Source organism: Hyla sarda, chromosome 6 (assembly GCF_029499605.1).
Source record: "Hyla sarda isolate aHylSar1 chromosome 6, aHylSar1.hap1, whole genome shotgun sequence".
Lineage (NCBI taxonomy): Eukaryota > Metazoa > Chordata > Amphibia > Anura > Hylidae > Hyla > Hyla sarda.
Genome location: NC_079194.1, coordinates 148521420 through 148536541, shown reverse-complemented (window position 1 = coordinate 148536541; position 15122 = coordinate 148521420). Strand labels below are relative to the sequence as shown.

General features: G+C 43.0%; 1 protein-coding gene across 5 annotated transcripts in view; it reads left to right on the top strand.

The window, feature by feature from the left end:
• LOC130276318 (dual specificity protein phosphatase 22-A-like) overlaps positions 1 to 13513 on the top strand; it is a 69927-nt gene extending 56414 nt beyond the window's left edge. For all 5 annotated transcript variants that reach the window (XM_056525504.1, XM_056525506.1, XM_056525509.1 and 2 more), the window contains one exon: positions 12379 to 13513. In XM_056525504.1, coding sequence (XP_056381479.1) covers positions 12379 to 12573 — 195 coding nt within the window. In that variant the 3' untranslated portion in view covers positions 12574 to 13513. The remainder of the gene's footprint in view (positions 1 to 12378) is intronic.
• Positions 13514 to 15122: the final 1609 nt, after the last annotated feature.

The following is a 15122-nucleotide window of genomic DNA, read 5'->3' as shown; positions in this document are numbered from 1 at the left end:
GAAAATAAAGTGGCCACTTGTGGTTCTCTTGCTTTCAATGAAGCACAGTTATTGTAATATCGATAATAATAATTCATGGTCCGCCCCTAAAACGTTGTGCCATGACTAGTGAACATACTGAAAATGCTGCTGTTTTCCATTGATTACAATTTGATTACAATTTTCCATTTTCAAGAAACGTGAGTCATGTCTTGTAAAGTCGCTCACTTTATGAAAAAGATATAGTCGGCGTGCTATTAGCATTGTATTGCCCAACACATGTGTTAGATTAGCTACAGTGCCACGGGTTGCAAACTTCTTGATAATGTCGCGCACTGTGGACAAAGGCAAATCTAGATCTCTGGAGATGGACTTGTAACCTTGAGATTGTTGATATTTCTCCACAATTTTGGTTCTTAAGTCCTCAGACAGTTCTCATCTCCTCTTTCTTTTGTCCATGCTTTGTGTTGCCCACACAGACACACAATGCAAAGACTAAGTGAACTTCTCTCCTTTTTATATGCTTTCAGGTTTGATTTTTATATTGTCTATTTATTACAATAACCCTTTGGGACTAGCCCCCTTGGGGTAAAGAGGCCCTACAGGTTGGGCACCACTAAAATCAATTTTTATTGGCATGCATTAAAATATTGAATATACAAATAAGCAACCCAGAGATCCCAGTGTGACTTCTTACTGTTTTTAGGCTATGTGCCTTATCAGTGGCAATATAGTGGCTTCTACTTTCACAGTATCACAAGGGGAGGTTAATTTCCACCTCCCCTTAACCCCTTAAGGACGAGCGCCGTAAATGTACGGCGCTGCTAAGAAGTACTTAGTGCATAGCGCTGTACATTTATGGCGCAAATTTCCTGGATTACCGTGTCTCTGGACATGGTGATCGGAAGGGGATGACTGCTGATATCTATCAGCAGCCATCCCGGCATATCGCCCAGGCGGGTCCTGAGACCCCCATGTCGGCAATCGCGGCAAATCGCCGGTCAATTCAGACCAGCGATTTGCCGATATTCCGGGTCAATCGGGACTCTGGTGACCCAGTGACCCAGAAAAAAAGGGTGAATGAGGCTGTCCGAGACAGCCCCATTCAACCTTACCCAGAAGGAGTGAGGTGGCACGGGTGCCGCCTCACGATCACGTGATTGATCGGTAAGAACGACTGACCAATCACGGACCTGCTGGGCGGTTATCGGGACGGTGATCGGAGCGGAGATCAGTGCCGGCGGGGGTCTCCTACCTTGCCCTTGTCCGGCGGGGGTCCCCTCAGGATCGGTCCCAGCGGCAGGATACAGCGGTGGCGATCCCAGCAGCAGGATACAACAGGAGGTGAGGCCTGTTCACCTCCTACTGTTGCTTAGCAACAACTCGCAGCATGCAAAGCCAAAGGGCATGCTGAGAGTTGTAGTTTTGCAACAGCTGGAGTTCCAACTACAGCATGCCCTTTGGTAGTCTGTGCATGCTGGGGGTTTTAGTTATGCAACAACTGGAGGCAAATTTTTTCTATGAAAAAGTGTGCATTCAGCTGTTGCATAACTACAACTCCCAGCATGCACAGACTACCAAAGGGCATGCTGGGAGTTGTAGCAGTGTGCCTCCAGCTGTTGCAAAACTACAACTCTCAGCATGCCCTTCGACTGTCTATGCATGCTGTGAGTTGTAGTTTTGCAACAGCTGGAGGCACACTGGTTGTGAAACACTGAGTTAAGTAACAAATGCTCAGTGTTTGGCAACCAATGTGCCTCATGCTGTTGCATAACTACAACTCCCAGCATGTATGGTCTGTCAGTGCATGCTGGGAGTTGCAACAGCTGGAGGTTTGCCCCAGCAAGTTTTCTGCTGCAAGTTTGAGATGCGGCAAATTTTCAGCTGCAGCTCAAACTCACTGTAAACCCAACCATGTGAATGTATCCTAAAAACACTACACTACACTACACTACACGACACTACACCTACACAAAATAAAAAGTAAAACACTACATATATACAAACCCCTACACAGTCCACCCCCCCCCCCCCAATAAAAAAAAAACGTCTTGTACGGCACTGTTTCCAAAACGGAGCCTCCAGCTGTTGAAAAACAACAACTCCCAGTATTGCTGGACAGCCACTGACTGTCCAGGCATGCTGGGAGTTTTGCAACAGCTGGAGACACCCTGTTTGGGAAACACTGCCGTGGGGTATTTTTGTGGCGGATTCAAATCCCCAATTTAGGCCTCAAATGCGCATGGCGCTCTTTCACTTCTGAGCCCTATTGTATTTCAAGGAAACAGTTTAGGGCCACATATGGGCTATCTCCATTGAAATTGCGTTACAAATTTTGGGGGGCTTTTTCTCCTTTTACCCCTTATAAAAAGGTAAAGTTGGGGTCTGCACCAGCATGTTAGCGTAAAAAAAAAATATTTACACTAACATGCTGGTGTTGCCCTATACTTTTAATTTTAGAGGCAAAAGGAAAAAAAAAAGACCCACAAAAACACAATTTCTCCTGAATACGGAAATACCCCATATGTGGGCGTAAAATGTTCTGCAAACGCAGGAGAGCAAAGAGAAAGGGTCAGGAGAGCGCACTATGTACATTTGAGGTCTAAATTGGTGATTTGCACAGGGGTGGCTGATTTTACAGCAGTTCTGACATAAACGCAGAACAATAAATACCCAGATGTGACCCCATATTGGAAACTACACCCCTCACGGAATGTAACAAGGGGTATAGTGAGCCTTAACACCCCACAGGTGTTTGACACATTTTCGTTGAGCATTGTAGTACGCCCGCAGTGCACTTGACATCCACACATGGGGTATTTCCATACTCAGAAGAGATGGGGTTACAAATTTTGGGTGGCATTTTTTCTCCTATTACCCCTTGCAAAAATGTAAAATTTGGGGGAAAACCAGCATTTTAGTGAAAAAATAAAATTTATTTACACATCCGACTTCAAGGAAAAGTCATCAAACACCTGTGGGGGAAGGCTCACTGGACCCTTGTTACGTTCCTTGACGGGTGTAGTTTCCAAAATAGTATGCCATGTTGTTTTTTTTTTGCTGTTTTGGCACCATAGGGGCTTCCTAAATGTGACATGCCCCCCAAAAACCATTTCAGAAAAACGTACTCTCCAAAATCCCATTGTCGCTCCTTCCCTTCTGAGCCTTGTAGTGCACCCACAGAGCACTTGACATCCACCTATGAGGTATTTCCTTACTCGAGAGAAATTTGGTTACAAATTTTGGTGGCTTTTTCTCCTTTTACCCCTTGTAAAATTTCAAAAACTGGGTCTACAAGAACATGCCAGTGTAAAAAATTAAGATTTTGAATTTTCTCCTTTATTTTGCTGCTATTCCTATGAAACACCTAAAGGGTTAACACAGACTGAATGTCATTTTGAATACTTTGAGGGGTGCAGTTTTTATAATGGGGTCATTTATAGGGTATTTCTAATATGAAGACCCCTCAAATCCGCTTCAAAACTGAACTGGTCCCTGAAAAATTCAGATTTTTAAAATTTTTTGAAAAATTGGAAAATTGCTGCTATACTTTGAAGCCCTCTGATGTCTTCCAAAAGTAAAAACATGGCAATTTTATGATGCAAATATAAAGTAGACATATTGTATATGTGAATCAATATATAATTTATTTGGAATATCCATTTTCCTTACAAGCAGAGAGTTTCAAAGTTAGAAAAATGCTAAATTTTTTAAATTTTTCATGAAATTTTGGGATTTTTTACCAAGAAAGGATGCAAGTAACGACGAAAATTTACCACTGTGTTAAAGTAGAATATATAACGAAAAAACAATCTCGGAATCAGAAGAATTGGTAAAAGCATCCCAGAGTTCTTAATGCATAAAGTGATAGTGGTCAGAATTGCAAACAAGGGCTGCGTCCTTAAGGTGAAAAAGGGCTCAGTCCTTAAGGGGTTAAAGGGGTACTCTGGCCCCAAGACATCTTATCCTCTATCTAAAGGACAGGGGATAAGATGTCTGATCGCGGGGGTCCCGCCGCTGGGGACCCCCGCGATTCAGCATGCAGCACCCACCTGTAAGCACTGCAGGAAGCGCTGGAGGCTCTCAGTGTTATGCCTCCTGACCACGGAGAGGGAGTATTGTGACGTCACGACTCCGCCCCCATGTGATGTCATGCCCCACCCCCTCAATGCAATTCTATGGGAGGGGGCGTGATGGCCACAGTAGGTATGTTCACAGTGGGCATGCACATACTCGCATGTGAAAACGCAGTCCCGCGCGAGGATGTGCAGACGCATGCACAGGAGGAGCCAACCCACCTGATGGCTACAACGGATCACATGAAATGTATCATGTGACCGCACTCATGCGTCGTCTGACGTGGCTCCCCCTGATTGGTAGACAGGACCGGAAACACTCAGGGACGCCACAGGAAATGACATCACACTCTAAGATTATAAATAGCAGCGCATACGACGATATTGCCATTAGTCTCACTACCCTTGAAAAAGCCAGTTCTCTGGCGAAATGTCAGGGAGGCTGGCGTACTTTATTTTAGGCAGGGATCCTAAATGACTATCTACATAAAAGGAAAAATTTATATTAAGTGGTTACATAGTGGTCTTAATGAATACTGGTAAAGAGTATCCAGAGAAATGTATAATAGTGAGGAGATGCACAGCATCCTTTTCAAAGCATACAGCACTATACGAGTTTAAGAGGGGGGTGAGAGACCTCCCGATTGCTATATGTACATATAATCCACAGTATAGGTGGCATAGCATTAACATAGGAGGGTGTGAGAGACCCCCTATGATAAGCTAGCTAAGCACTCCTCCTTATGAAGAGCACAATATCTAGTAGAAGGGAGTATAATACTCCTTATAGAGATTTATGAGAAGGTGTGAGAGACCTCTCACAGTGCTGTAATAATACCAAATCTCCAGTACCAAGTAATCACATATACTATACAACAGATCTTAAAGGAGAACTCCAGAATATAAAAATTGTCGCCCATAGTGTCGGCAGTAAAAAAATAAAGATGTACATACCTTCCTCCGCTCCCCAGGGGCCTCTGGTAACCGGCTCCGGCCTCCTCCGTGATCCTCTTCCTGGTTGCCGGTGGTCGGAGAGTCTTACTGTGCTCAGCCAATCACCGGCCGCAGTGAAATCCTGACTCGGCCCGCGATAGGCTGAGTGGCAGTGTGACGTTTTCGGCCCCGGCCGAGGTGCCGGTGTAGTGAAGAATTTTGTGTCCTGAAGCATTTTCACACTGCCGCTCAGCCTATCGTCGGCCTGATTTCGCTGTGACTGGTGATTGGCTGAGCGCAGTATGATTCATCCGACCACCGGCAACCAGGAAGTGGATCGCAGCGGAGATCGGAGCCGGTTACTGGAGGCCCCGGGGGAGCGGAGGAAGGTATGTACATCTTTATTTTTTTTACTGCCGGCACTATGAGCGACAATTTTTATATTCCGGAGTTCTCCTTTAAGGGAAGGTGGAAATTAACCTCTCCTTGTGATACTGTGAAAGTAGAAGCCACTATATTGCCACTGATAAGGCACATAGCCTAAAAACAGTAAGAAGTCATACTGGGATCTCTGATATTTTTAAACCATTATCTGTGGCTTATTTGTATGTTCAATATTTTAATGCATACCAATAAAAATTGATTTTAGTGGTGCCCAATCTGTAGGGCCTCTTTTCCCCGAGGGGGGCCAGTCCTCCCAAAGGGTTATTGTAATAATTAATGAATGCCCTGGGATCCACACAGGATTTTTTAAATTCATTTTTATATTGCCCACACCTGTTACTTGCCCCAGGTGAGTTTAAAGGAGCATCACATGCTTGAAACAATCTTATTTTTCCACAATTTTGAAAGGGTCCCAATAATTTTGTCCAGACCATCTTTGGAATTTGATGTGACATTATGTCCAATTTGCTTTTTTCCCTCCCTTTTTTGGTTTAGTTCCAATACACACAAAGGGAATAAACATGTGTATAGCAAAACATATGTTACTGCAATCCTTTTCTGTGAGAAATACTTCATTTTCTTGCAAAATTTCAGGGGTGCCAACATTTATGGCCATGACTGTAAGTAAGAAGTATTGCCTGGAAAATCCCTGCTGCAGTTCACCAGTTTGTATGATCGAGACAAACAACCCATGATATACGTGACCATGACATTTCCTCCTCATCATATGTCTTTGTACATGTGTCCCAGGAATCCTGTGCTGCAGCTTTACTCAGTATTTACAAATGTCGCAATCTGGACAAAAAAAAGTGTTGGTTTTTGAATTTATATTTTTGTTTGGCTACCTGTATTTATTGTGTTTCAGGTCTGGCCAGTATCTGTTCCTCAATATTATGTTGTTGCTCATGTTTCTCCCCTGGAGAATGGATTGCAACAACGTAACAATTGAGAGAAAACAGAACAGCAAGGGCCCCATATTTACACTTACAAAGGTGGCCCCTGACTTCACTCTAGCCTAGCCAGTCTCCAGATCTCAACCCCATAGAAAACCTTTGGAGGGAGTGGAAAGTCTGTGTTGACCAGCGACAGCCCCAACACATGACTGTTCTAGAGGAGATCTACATGGAGGAATGGGCCAAAATACCAGCAACAGTGTGTGAAAACCTTGTGAAGACTTACAGAAAACATTTGACCTCTGTCATTGCCAACAAAGAATATATAACAAAGTATTGAGATGAACTTTTGTTATTGACCAAATACTTATTTTCCACCATAATTTGCAAGTAAATTCTTAAAAAATCAGACAATGTGATTTTAGGGATTTTTTTTTCTCATTCTGTCTCTTAGTTGAGGTATACCTATGATGAAAATTACAAGCCTCTCATCTTTTTAAGTGGGAGAACTTGCACAATTGGTGGCTGACTAAATACTTTTTTCCCCACTGTATTACACATATTTATCAGCTGGGCCATACATAAAACTGAATTGTAGGGTTTGTGTTTGGAAACACAGATATTGAGGTCTGCAGTTGTCTGCTATCTCCACCCATTGCTGGGAGAAGCATCGCGTGTCAGGAGCGAGTAGAGAGAATAACCAAAAAGAAGAAAGGCCATGTCTGTGGCTGAACTTGAAAAAGGCTAAGCTGAGCAGACAGGAAAAGAGAAAAAACTCAACAGTATATTGTGTCAAGAAAAGGTAGAAGGTGGGCGGTAACCATGTATTACACAATCATAGTCTGTAATATTGTACTGCATTTGTTTACATTAAAGGCTTTAGAGTCTATGAAAAAATACAGTGAAATGTATTGGGGAAAAATGCCACTTCCACCAGTTGGACCCATTGGACCCAGATTTTTTTGGGTGCCCCCGCAATTTATATATCTTTATAAGGAACACCCATAGTAATACAGAACACAGCCACTACTTCACATACAACAGCACCATATGTTGCACAGGAATATCATCAGCATATTGATCCTGGCAGTGTTCACTCAGGTAAATTTAAGTCCACATGTATACCATGGCAAAAAGTAAATCTGGAGTATTCATCGCTGATTGAACGTATTTTATAAGAAGCCAGTTAACTGGAGCAGACAGAGGGGACAGCCATTTCCCAGCACATACACTGCTTCATCCTCCATTAACTCCATATGGCCTAATAATGTATACAGATAGTCTCTGTGAATTGCTTGTGTCAGGCCCAAGGCCTGATTATTAAAATCCTATATGTGTATTATAAATTATAACTGTGTGTGATGTGTTATTCAAGACATGGGTGAGAGGTCATTCAGACGGTGTATCCTTTTGTGTATTGCATTTTATTGGGGGTCTGGCTGTTTGTTTGTATCTCCTTTGAAGTCAGAGGCTCTTTGAAGCAGCAGGATGTAAGGGGCACTCTGGTCCCATCATATAATCAACCAGATAAGAGGGCCAGGAACAGAGATGCCCCCCTGGTGGGATCAGAGGGGAGGTGGGAATGGAGTCTCCTTCCAAAAAGGCAGATATATAATATTTAACAATGCTAGACTCAGTGTGTTGGACTCAGAGCTGGACTCTCACTGACAAGGACTGCTATACCATCATGCTGTAAGAACTTCATTTTTGTTTTCTGAACTTGCCTTGCTAAACTCTTTCATATTTTTGTAACTGTATGTCATTTGTTTCTGTATTTTTATATAGTCAACACTGTGATACCTTTTATCAGATTAAATGTTTAATCAGCTCTGGTCTTTGATCTCTAAATATATGAGCTCACCTTTCTGAAGGCAGCTCTGGTGGAAACATATTTATCTAAGGGTTAATTTGGTGACTTGCTGGGACTAGTAGTATATACCCAGAGGTCTGGTAGTCTTAACCCTTGCACCATCACACTCTCTCTAGCATCTCAGCTGGACCGATAGGGTGTGATCGTGATAACTGGTGGCAGCGTCGGGATATATTTAGAGATTTTTAGTGCTTGCTGGATTTTACCTGTAAGGAAATCTTAGCACTAAAAAGAAATTGCATACATATTCTTGTGTGTAAATTTCAAAGACAGAGCTCAGTGCTGGTTTAAAAGACATACAAAAAGAGTGCAAGACAGTTCTGTCCTCCCCATCTCCTGTTTTACCTCCTCTGTCTCATCTCGGAAATATGGAGGCATATCACAAGCAGTCCAAGTCTGCACTGGAGCTAATGTGCCAAGAAAAGGACATCCCTACTGCAGGAAAGAACAAGGAACAGCTTATTGCTGATCTTGTGGAGTATGATGCCCATGCAGAAGAGCTGAGTGACATGAGACAAAGTCCTACAGCTGGAGCTACCATCCAAGGACTGATATCTCCTGGGGAATACAACATTACTCCCCATCAGGACAGTACTCCACATGAGGCCTTGGACTCTTATATGCGGACTGCCTTACAGCACCTTGGGAATGTGGATGCCAATATGAAACTCCAACTGCTTCTCCATTACCAAACTGCAGAGAGGGAGGCCCAGGCACGAGCCGCAGAGAGAGAGGCGGCAGAGAGAGAGGCCCAGTGGAGGCATGAACTGGAGGTTCTGAGGCTGAGAGGGGATGCTTTATCTGCATGCAGTGATGTGCAGGATCAAGGAGACCACAAACCTCGCTTGGAACATTTCCCCATGTTGGAGAAAGATGGTGTTCTGGATGTGTTCCTGAGGGGATTTGAAAAGGTTTGCCGGAAGTTCCATCTACCTAAGGAACAGTGGGGACGATCTGAAAAGGTTTTGATAAGTCTTCCCCTTTTGTGTTTAAATTTCTGCTAGATAAACACCTATCTATCTATTTATCTATCATCTATCTCCTATCTATCTATCTATCTATCTATCTAACCAAAGAATATGTTGTCCAGCACTATTGATTCCAAACTATTGTAAAGACCTGGCTTACAGGTGCAGGCTGCTGGGCTAAATATACAGCAACAGGAGAATACAGCAGCACACTGCTAGCACAAAGATATAGATACAACATGAGTATATAGATAAAACATGAGTATATAGATAGAACACAGCTGTAGTGCACTAGATGAAAATATGAAACTATGAAATTATGAGGTATTTAGCTTGCAAATTTGGCGGCCAAATAGCGTGGACCGTCCCACCACAGTAAGGTGACCTCATTCTGGGACGGACCCTACACTATGAATATGCCTCTGTGTGAACAGTACAGCAGGCATTGAAAGGTCTGAAACATCCAAGGCCCCTTATATACACCTAATAGAGGTGGGTGGGGGTGCAAGAGCCAACATGGAGGTAGCCACTCCCCCGTATGTGTAATACAACCAAAGAATAAGTTGGCCAGCACTATTGATTCCAAACTATTGTAAAGACCTGGCTTACAGGTGCAGGCTGCTGGGCTAAATTTACAGCAACAAGAGAATACAGCAGCACACTGCTAGCACAAAGATATAGATACAACATGAGTATATAGATAAAACATGAGTATATAGATAGAACATGAAAAGCCATACAGCTGTAGTGCAATAGATGAAAATATGAAACTATGAAATTATGAGGTACTTAGCTTGCAAATTTGGCGACCAAGTAAAGTGGACCGTCCCACCACGGTAAGGTGACCTCATTCTGGGATGGACCCTACACTATGAATATGCCTCTCTGTGAACAGTACAGCAGGCATTGAAAGGTCTGAAACATCCAAGGCACCTGTTGCTATCTATCTATCTATCTCATATCAATTTATCTATCTATCTATCTATCTAGACAAAGAATAAGTCAGCCAGCACTTTAGTTGATACCAAACTATTATATGGACCTGGCCTACAGGTGTACGCTACTAGGCTAGATATACAGCAACAGAAGAATGCAGCAGCACACTGCCAGCACAAGGATATAGGTGCAACATGAATATGTAGTTAAAACATGGAGAGCTATACAGCTATGGTGTAATAGATGCAAATGTGAAACTATGAAATAGTGAGGCACTTAGCTCGCAAATTTGTCTCCGCCGGCGGTCAAATAGCTTGGACCGTCCCACCGCGATAAGGTAGCCTCCTGGGACGGACCCTACACTGTGAATATGCCTCTGTGTGAACAGTTCAGTAAGCATGGCAGGATCTGGAACATCCAAGCCACCTTATATACACACCTGATAGAGGTGGGTGGGGTGCAAGGCCAACATGGAGGTAGCCACTCCCCCGTATGTGCAATACAGACAAAGAATAAGTCAGCCAGCACTTTAGTTGATACCAACTAAAGTGCTGGCTGACTTATTCTTTGTCTGTATTGCACATACGGGGGAGTGGCTACCTCCATGTTGGCCTTGCACCCCACCCACCTCTATCAGGTGTGTATATAAGGTGGCTTGGATGTTCCAGATCCTGCCATGCTTACTGAACTGTTCACACAGAGGCATATTCACAGTGTAGGGTCCGTCCCAGGAGGCTACCTTATCGCGGTGGGACGGTCCAAGCTATTTGACCGCCGGCGGAGACAAATTTGCGAGCTAAGTGCCTCACTATTTCATAGTTTCACATTTGCATCTATTACACCATAGCTGTATAGCTCTCATGTTTTAACTACATATTCATGTTGCACCTATATCCTTGTGCTGGCAGTGTGCTGCTGCATTCTTCTGTTGCTGTATATCTATCTATCTATCTATCTATCTAAATAAAGTGTCCCACAGCACTCCAGGATAGTGAATAAAATGGTGAAGTTTATTGCCTCATACAGCAGTGCAATGTTTCAACCAGCTCTCCTGGTCTATACCTACTTGATTTTATCTATCTATCTAACGTTTCTACCTCATATCTTTCATTTCTGCCAGATAAACTCCTATTATCTATCTATCTATCTATCTATCTATCTATCTATCTTTCTAACATTTCTACCTCATTCATATCTTTCATTTCTGCCAGATAAACACCTATCATCTATCTATTTATCTATCTATCTATTTTGCTATCTCATATCTCTCTATCTATCTATCTCATATCTATCTATCTATCTATCTATCTATCTATCATCCATTCTTTAGCCCTTCAACTTACAGCTACCACAATCTTTATTCTATGTCTAAATACATAGCTGTATGGTATTGACATATGACAGTAAATTGGGCAGCAGTGGTCATGGGGGAGATTTACTATCTACAGTGTTTTTGGTGCGACATTGCATATGTATTCTGTGTAATTTTTAATGTCTATCCACTGGCTAGAATACTATGAGAGATACACCTTTTAGTAAATTTAAGCCAATTGTAATGTGCGATATTCTGTTGCCATTTGGTGCACAAAACTATGCACCCGGTGTGCATGCTACACTTTCCAAAGAGAGAGAGTGAGTTATGGAAGAGAAACAATCAAAGCTAGTGAGATTATTTGCCTGTTTTAGCCGCCACGCCCCCTCCCATAGACATGAATGGAGGGGGCGTGGCAGGATGTCACGGACATGGAAGCCCTAGGCGTCTGTGTTCTGGACGCTGCCTCTGCTGGGCCGGAAATCGTGGAGGTCCCCAGAGGCAGGATCCCCGTGATCTGGCATCTTATTCTCTATCCTTTGGATAAAGGATAACATGTTTTCTGGCAGAGTACCCCTTTAAACCCCAGTGTTAAATTTGGAAACCACTGCAGTACCAGCATGGGACCCACACAAAAATAAAATGTATGTGTACAGGCGCAAATGCTTTAGTAAATGTCCCCCATAAGATTAGAAGACCTATATTCTATACTCAACAAGACTCAATGAAAAATTCAAATTAGGAACAGAGACACAAGCTAAGAATGAGACCCAAGGGAAGCTAACTTTTCTGCTTAGGGTTTCTTGGTACCAGTAGTGAGTTGAATGTAGCAAGTACAGTAGTAGCCCATTCAATAGTACCTCTTGCATCCCTTACCCAGAGCTGCCATGGCGGTATATTCTGAAGACACTTTGGTCTTTGTTATACAAAATGAACTCAGATTATGTTCCTGCTTTTACCCCTACAGCACAGAATGTGGCTGCGGCAGGAGTACGGAGGAAGCCCTTTCAAAGATCAAGAAAAAGTCATGAGATTATTGTCAGAACAAGAGCAGAAAGAGCAACTAAGGCAAACACAGAGCCATTGGATCAATCGGCCTGGAACAGACTATTCGCTGCCTTACAAAGCATATGGCTCCAGAAACAGGTGGAACAACATATAGGACATGTGGAAGGACATGCAATAACCAACAAGATGGCTTTTGTGCTTCACTCCCTTCAGTGGGGATCAGACATCAGCAGCTAGAAAGACTGACAATTCATCACAACATACTAAAAAGTCTGATATACTTTTCTGATACACTGATTTCTGCTCTCAGTGAATAGAAACATTTTGGTTTCTATTCAGAAACAAAAACATTTGTCCAGATCGAATACTTCTCACAGCTGAGGATTTGATTATGTGTATTAGGTCAGTTTAGGAGATCAGCAGCATATTACCGTCCTGGACTACAGACTGATATGTTTTAGGCTGCACTCACACTAAGTTTTGTCCATACGGGGACCGAATGCGGGAGGAGGATTTCATATCCCAGCCGGACCCGGCTCCGATCTCATTCATTTGAATGAGCCGACCGGAGTCAGATAGATAGACTCGTATTGTTTTTTTTGGCCGGACTGAAAACCGTGGTCTGCTGCGGTTTTCAGTCCAGCCAGAAAACAATATACGGGGCAAAAAAGAGCCGACCGGAGTCACTATCTGATGCCGGTCGGCTCATTCAAATGAATGAGAAGGGGGTCGGGTCCCCAAGCTGGATCCGGTCCCCGTATGGACAGAACGTAGTGTGAACCCAGCCTTACATCCGTCAATTAATTGTAACAACCCTGAGATAAGTGAGCAGGACTAAGCCAGGAACAGTTTTCAGCCTCCGAATGTATCTGTTCGCTGACAGCAAGTAGAGATCTGTGGTGATAATTTGAAGCACAATCAATTTTGGAAAGTTAAAAAACGTCTTATCGTGTAAAGAGGTACCTCAGTACTTTAAAACAGATTACTATCTACAGGACAGGGAATAACTGTCTGATCGATGCTGAGACACCCCACGATCTCCAAGATGGGGCTCTGACTTGCCTTGTGCATGGAGCGGTGGGGTCAGCACACTCTCCATGTTTTATCTCTGGCGCTTCCATAGACAAAGCATGGAGCGTCTGCCGACCCCACCACTCCATGCAGGGTTCAGACCCCCCGCAATAGGATACATTTAAAAGTACTGGAATACACCTTTAAGCTATATTGAGATAAAACCAGTTTGTTAGTTGTGTTGTTGGATCACTAAGCTGTTTATTGTTAATGTGTCCCAAAAACTTCTACACATATTGGGTAATATCTAGATTTCCTCGATGGAGAGGCCATTGAGCAGCAGTGTGTTGTCATCTGCACTGATGTGGTCTAAATATCAAGCATCAGACACTTTAAAAGGGTTGTCCTGGAATAAGAAAAAAGAGCACATTTCTTTCAAAAACAGAATCACACCTGTCCTCAGGTTGTGTGTGATATTACAACTTAGTTACATAGTTAGTATGGTTGAAAAAAGACATACGTCCATCAAGTCCAACCAGGGAGTTGAAGGGAAGGGTGTAAGGGGATAAGGGGAAGGGATGTAGTTTTATAATTCTGCATAAGCATTAATGTTATTTTGTTCCAGGAATGTATCTAACCCTGTTTTAAAGCTATTAATTGTTCCTGCTGTGACCAGTTCCTGAGGTAGACTGTTCCATAAATTCACAGTTCTTATGGTAAAGAAGGCGTGTCGCCCCTTTAGACTAAACCTTTTCTTCTCCAGACAGAGGGAGTGCCCCCTCGTCGTTTGGGGGGTTTAACCTGGAACAGTTTTTCTCCATATTTTTTGTATGGGCCATTAATATACTTATATACATTTATCATATCCCCCCTTAAACGTCTCTTCTCAAGACTAAACAATTGTAACTCCTTTAATCGCTCCTCATAGCTAAAATGTTCCATGCCCCATATTAGTTTAGTCGCACGTCTCTGCACCCTTTCCAGCTCCGCAGTGTCCCTTTTATGGACAGGCGACCAAAACTGAACAGCATATTCCAGGTGAGGCCGTACCAATGCTTTATAAAGGGGGAGTATTATGTCCCTGTCCCTTGAGTCCATGCCTCTTTTTATACATGACAATATCCTGCCGGCTTTGGAAGCAGCAGCCTGACATTGCATGCTATTCTGTAGTCTGTGATCTACAAGTACACCAAGATCCTTCTCTACCAGTGACTCTGCCAGTTTAATCCCCCCTAAGACATACGATGCATGCAGGTTATTAGTACCCAGATGCATAACTTTACATTTATCCACATTGAACCTCATTTGCCAAGTGGATGCCCAGACACTTAGTCTATCCAAGTTATCTTGTAACTTATGCACATCCTCTATAGACTGTACTGTGCTACAAAGCTTGGTGTCATCTGCAAAGATAGAAACAGAGCTGTTAATACCATCCTTTATATCATTGATAAATACATTAAATAACAGCGGGCCCAGTACTGAACCTTGGGGTACACCACTAATAACCGGGGACCAATCAGAGTACGAATCATTGACCACCACTCTCTGGGTACGATCCATGAGCCAGTGTTCAATCCAGTTACAAACTAAAGTTTCCAAGCCCAAAGACCTTAACTTACCTGTCAGACGTCTATGAGGGACAGTATCAAATGCTTTAGCAAAATCCAGAAACACTATATCCACAGCCAT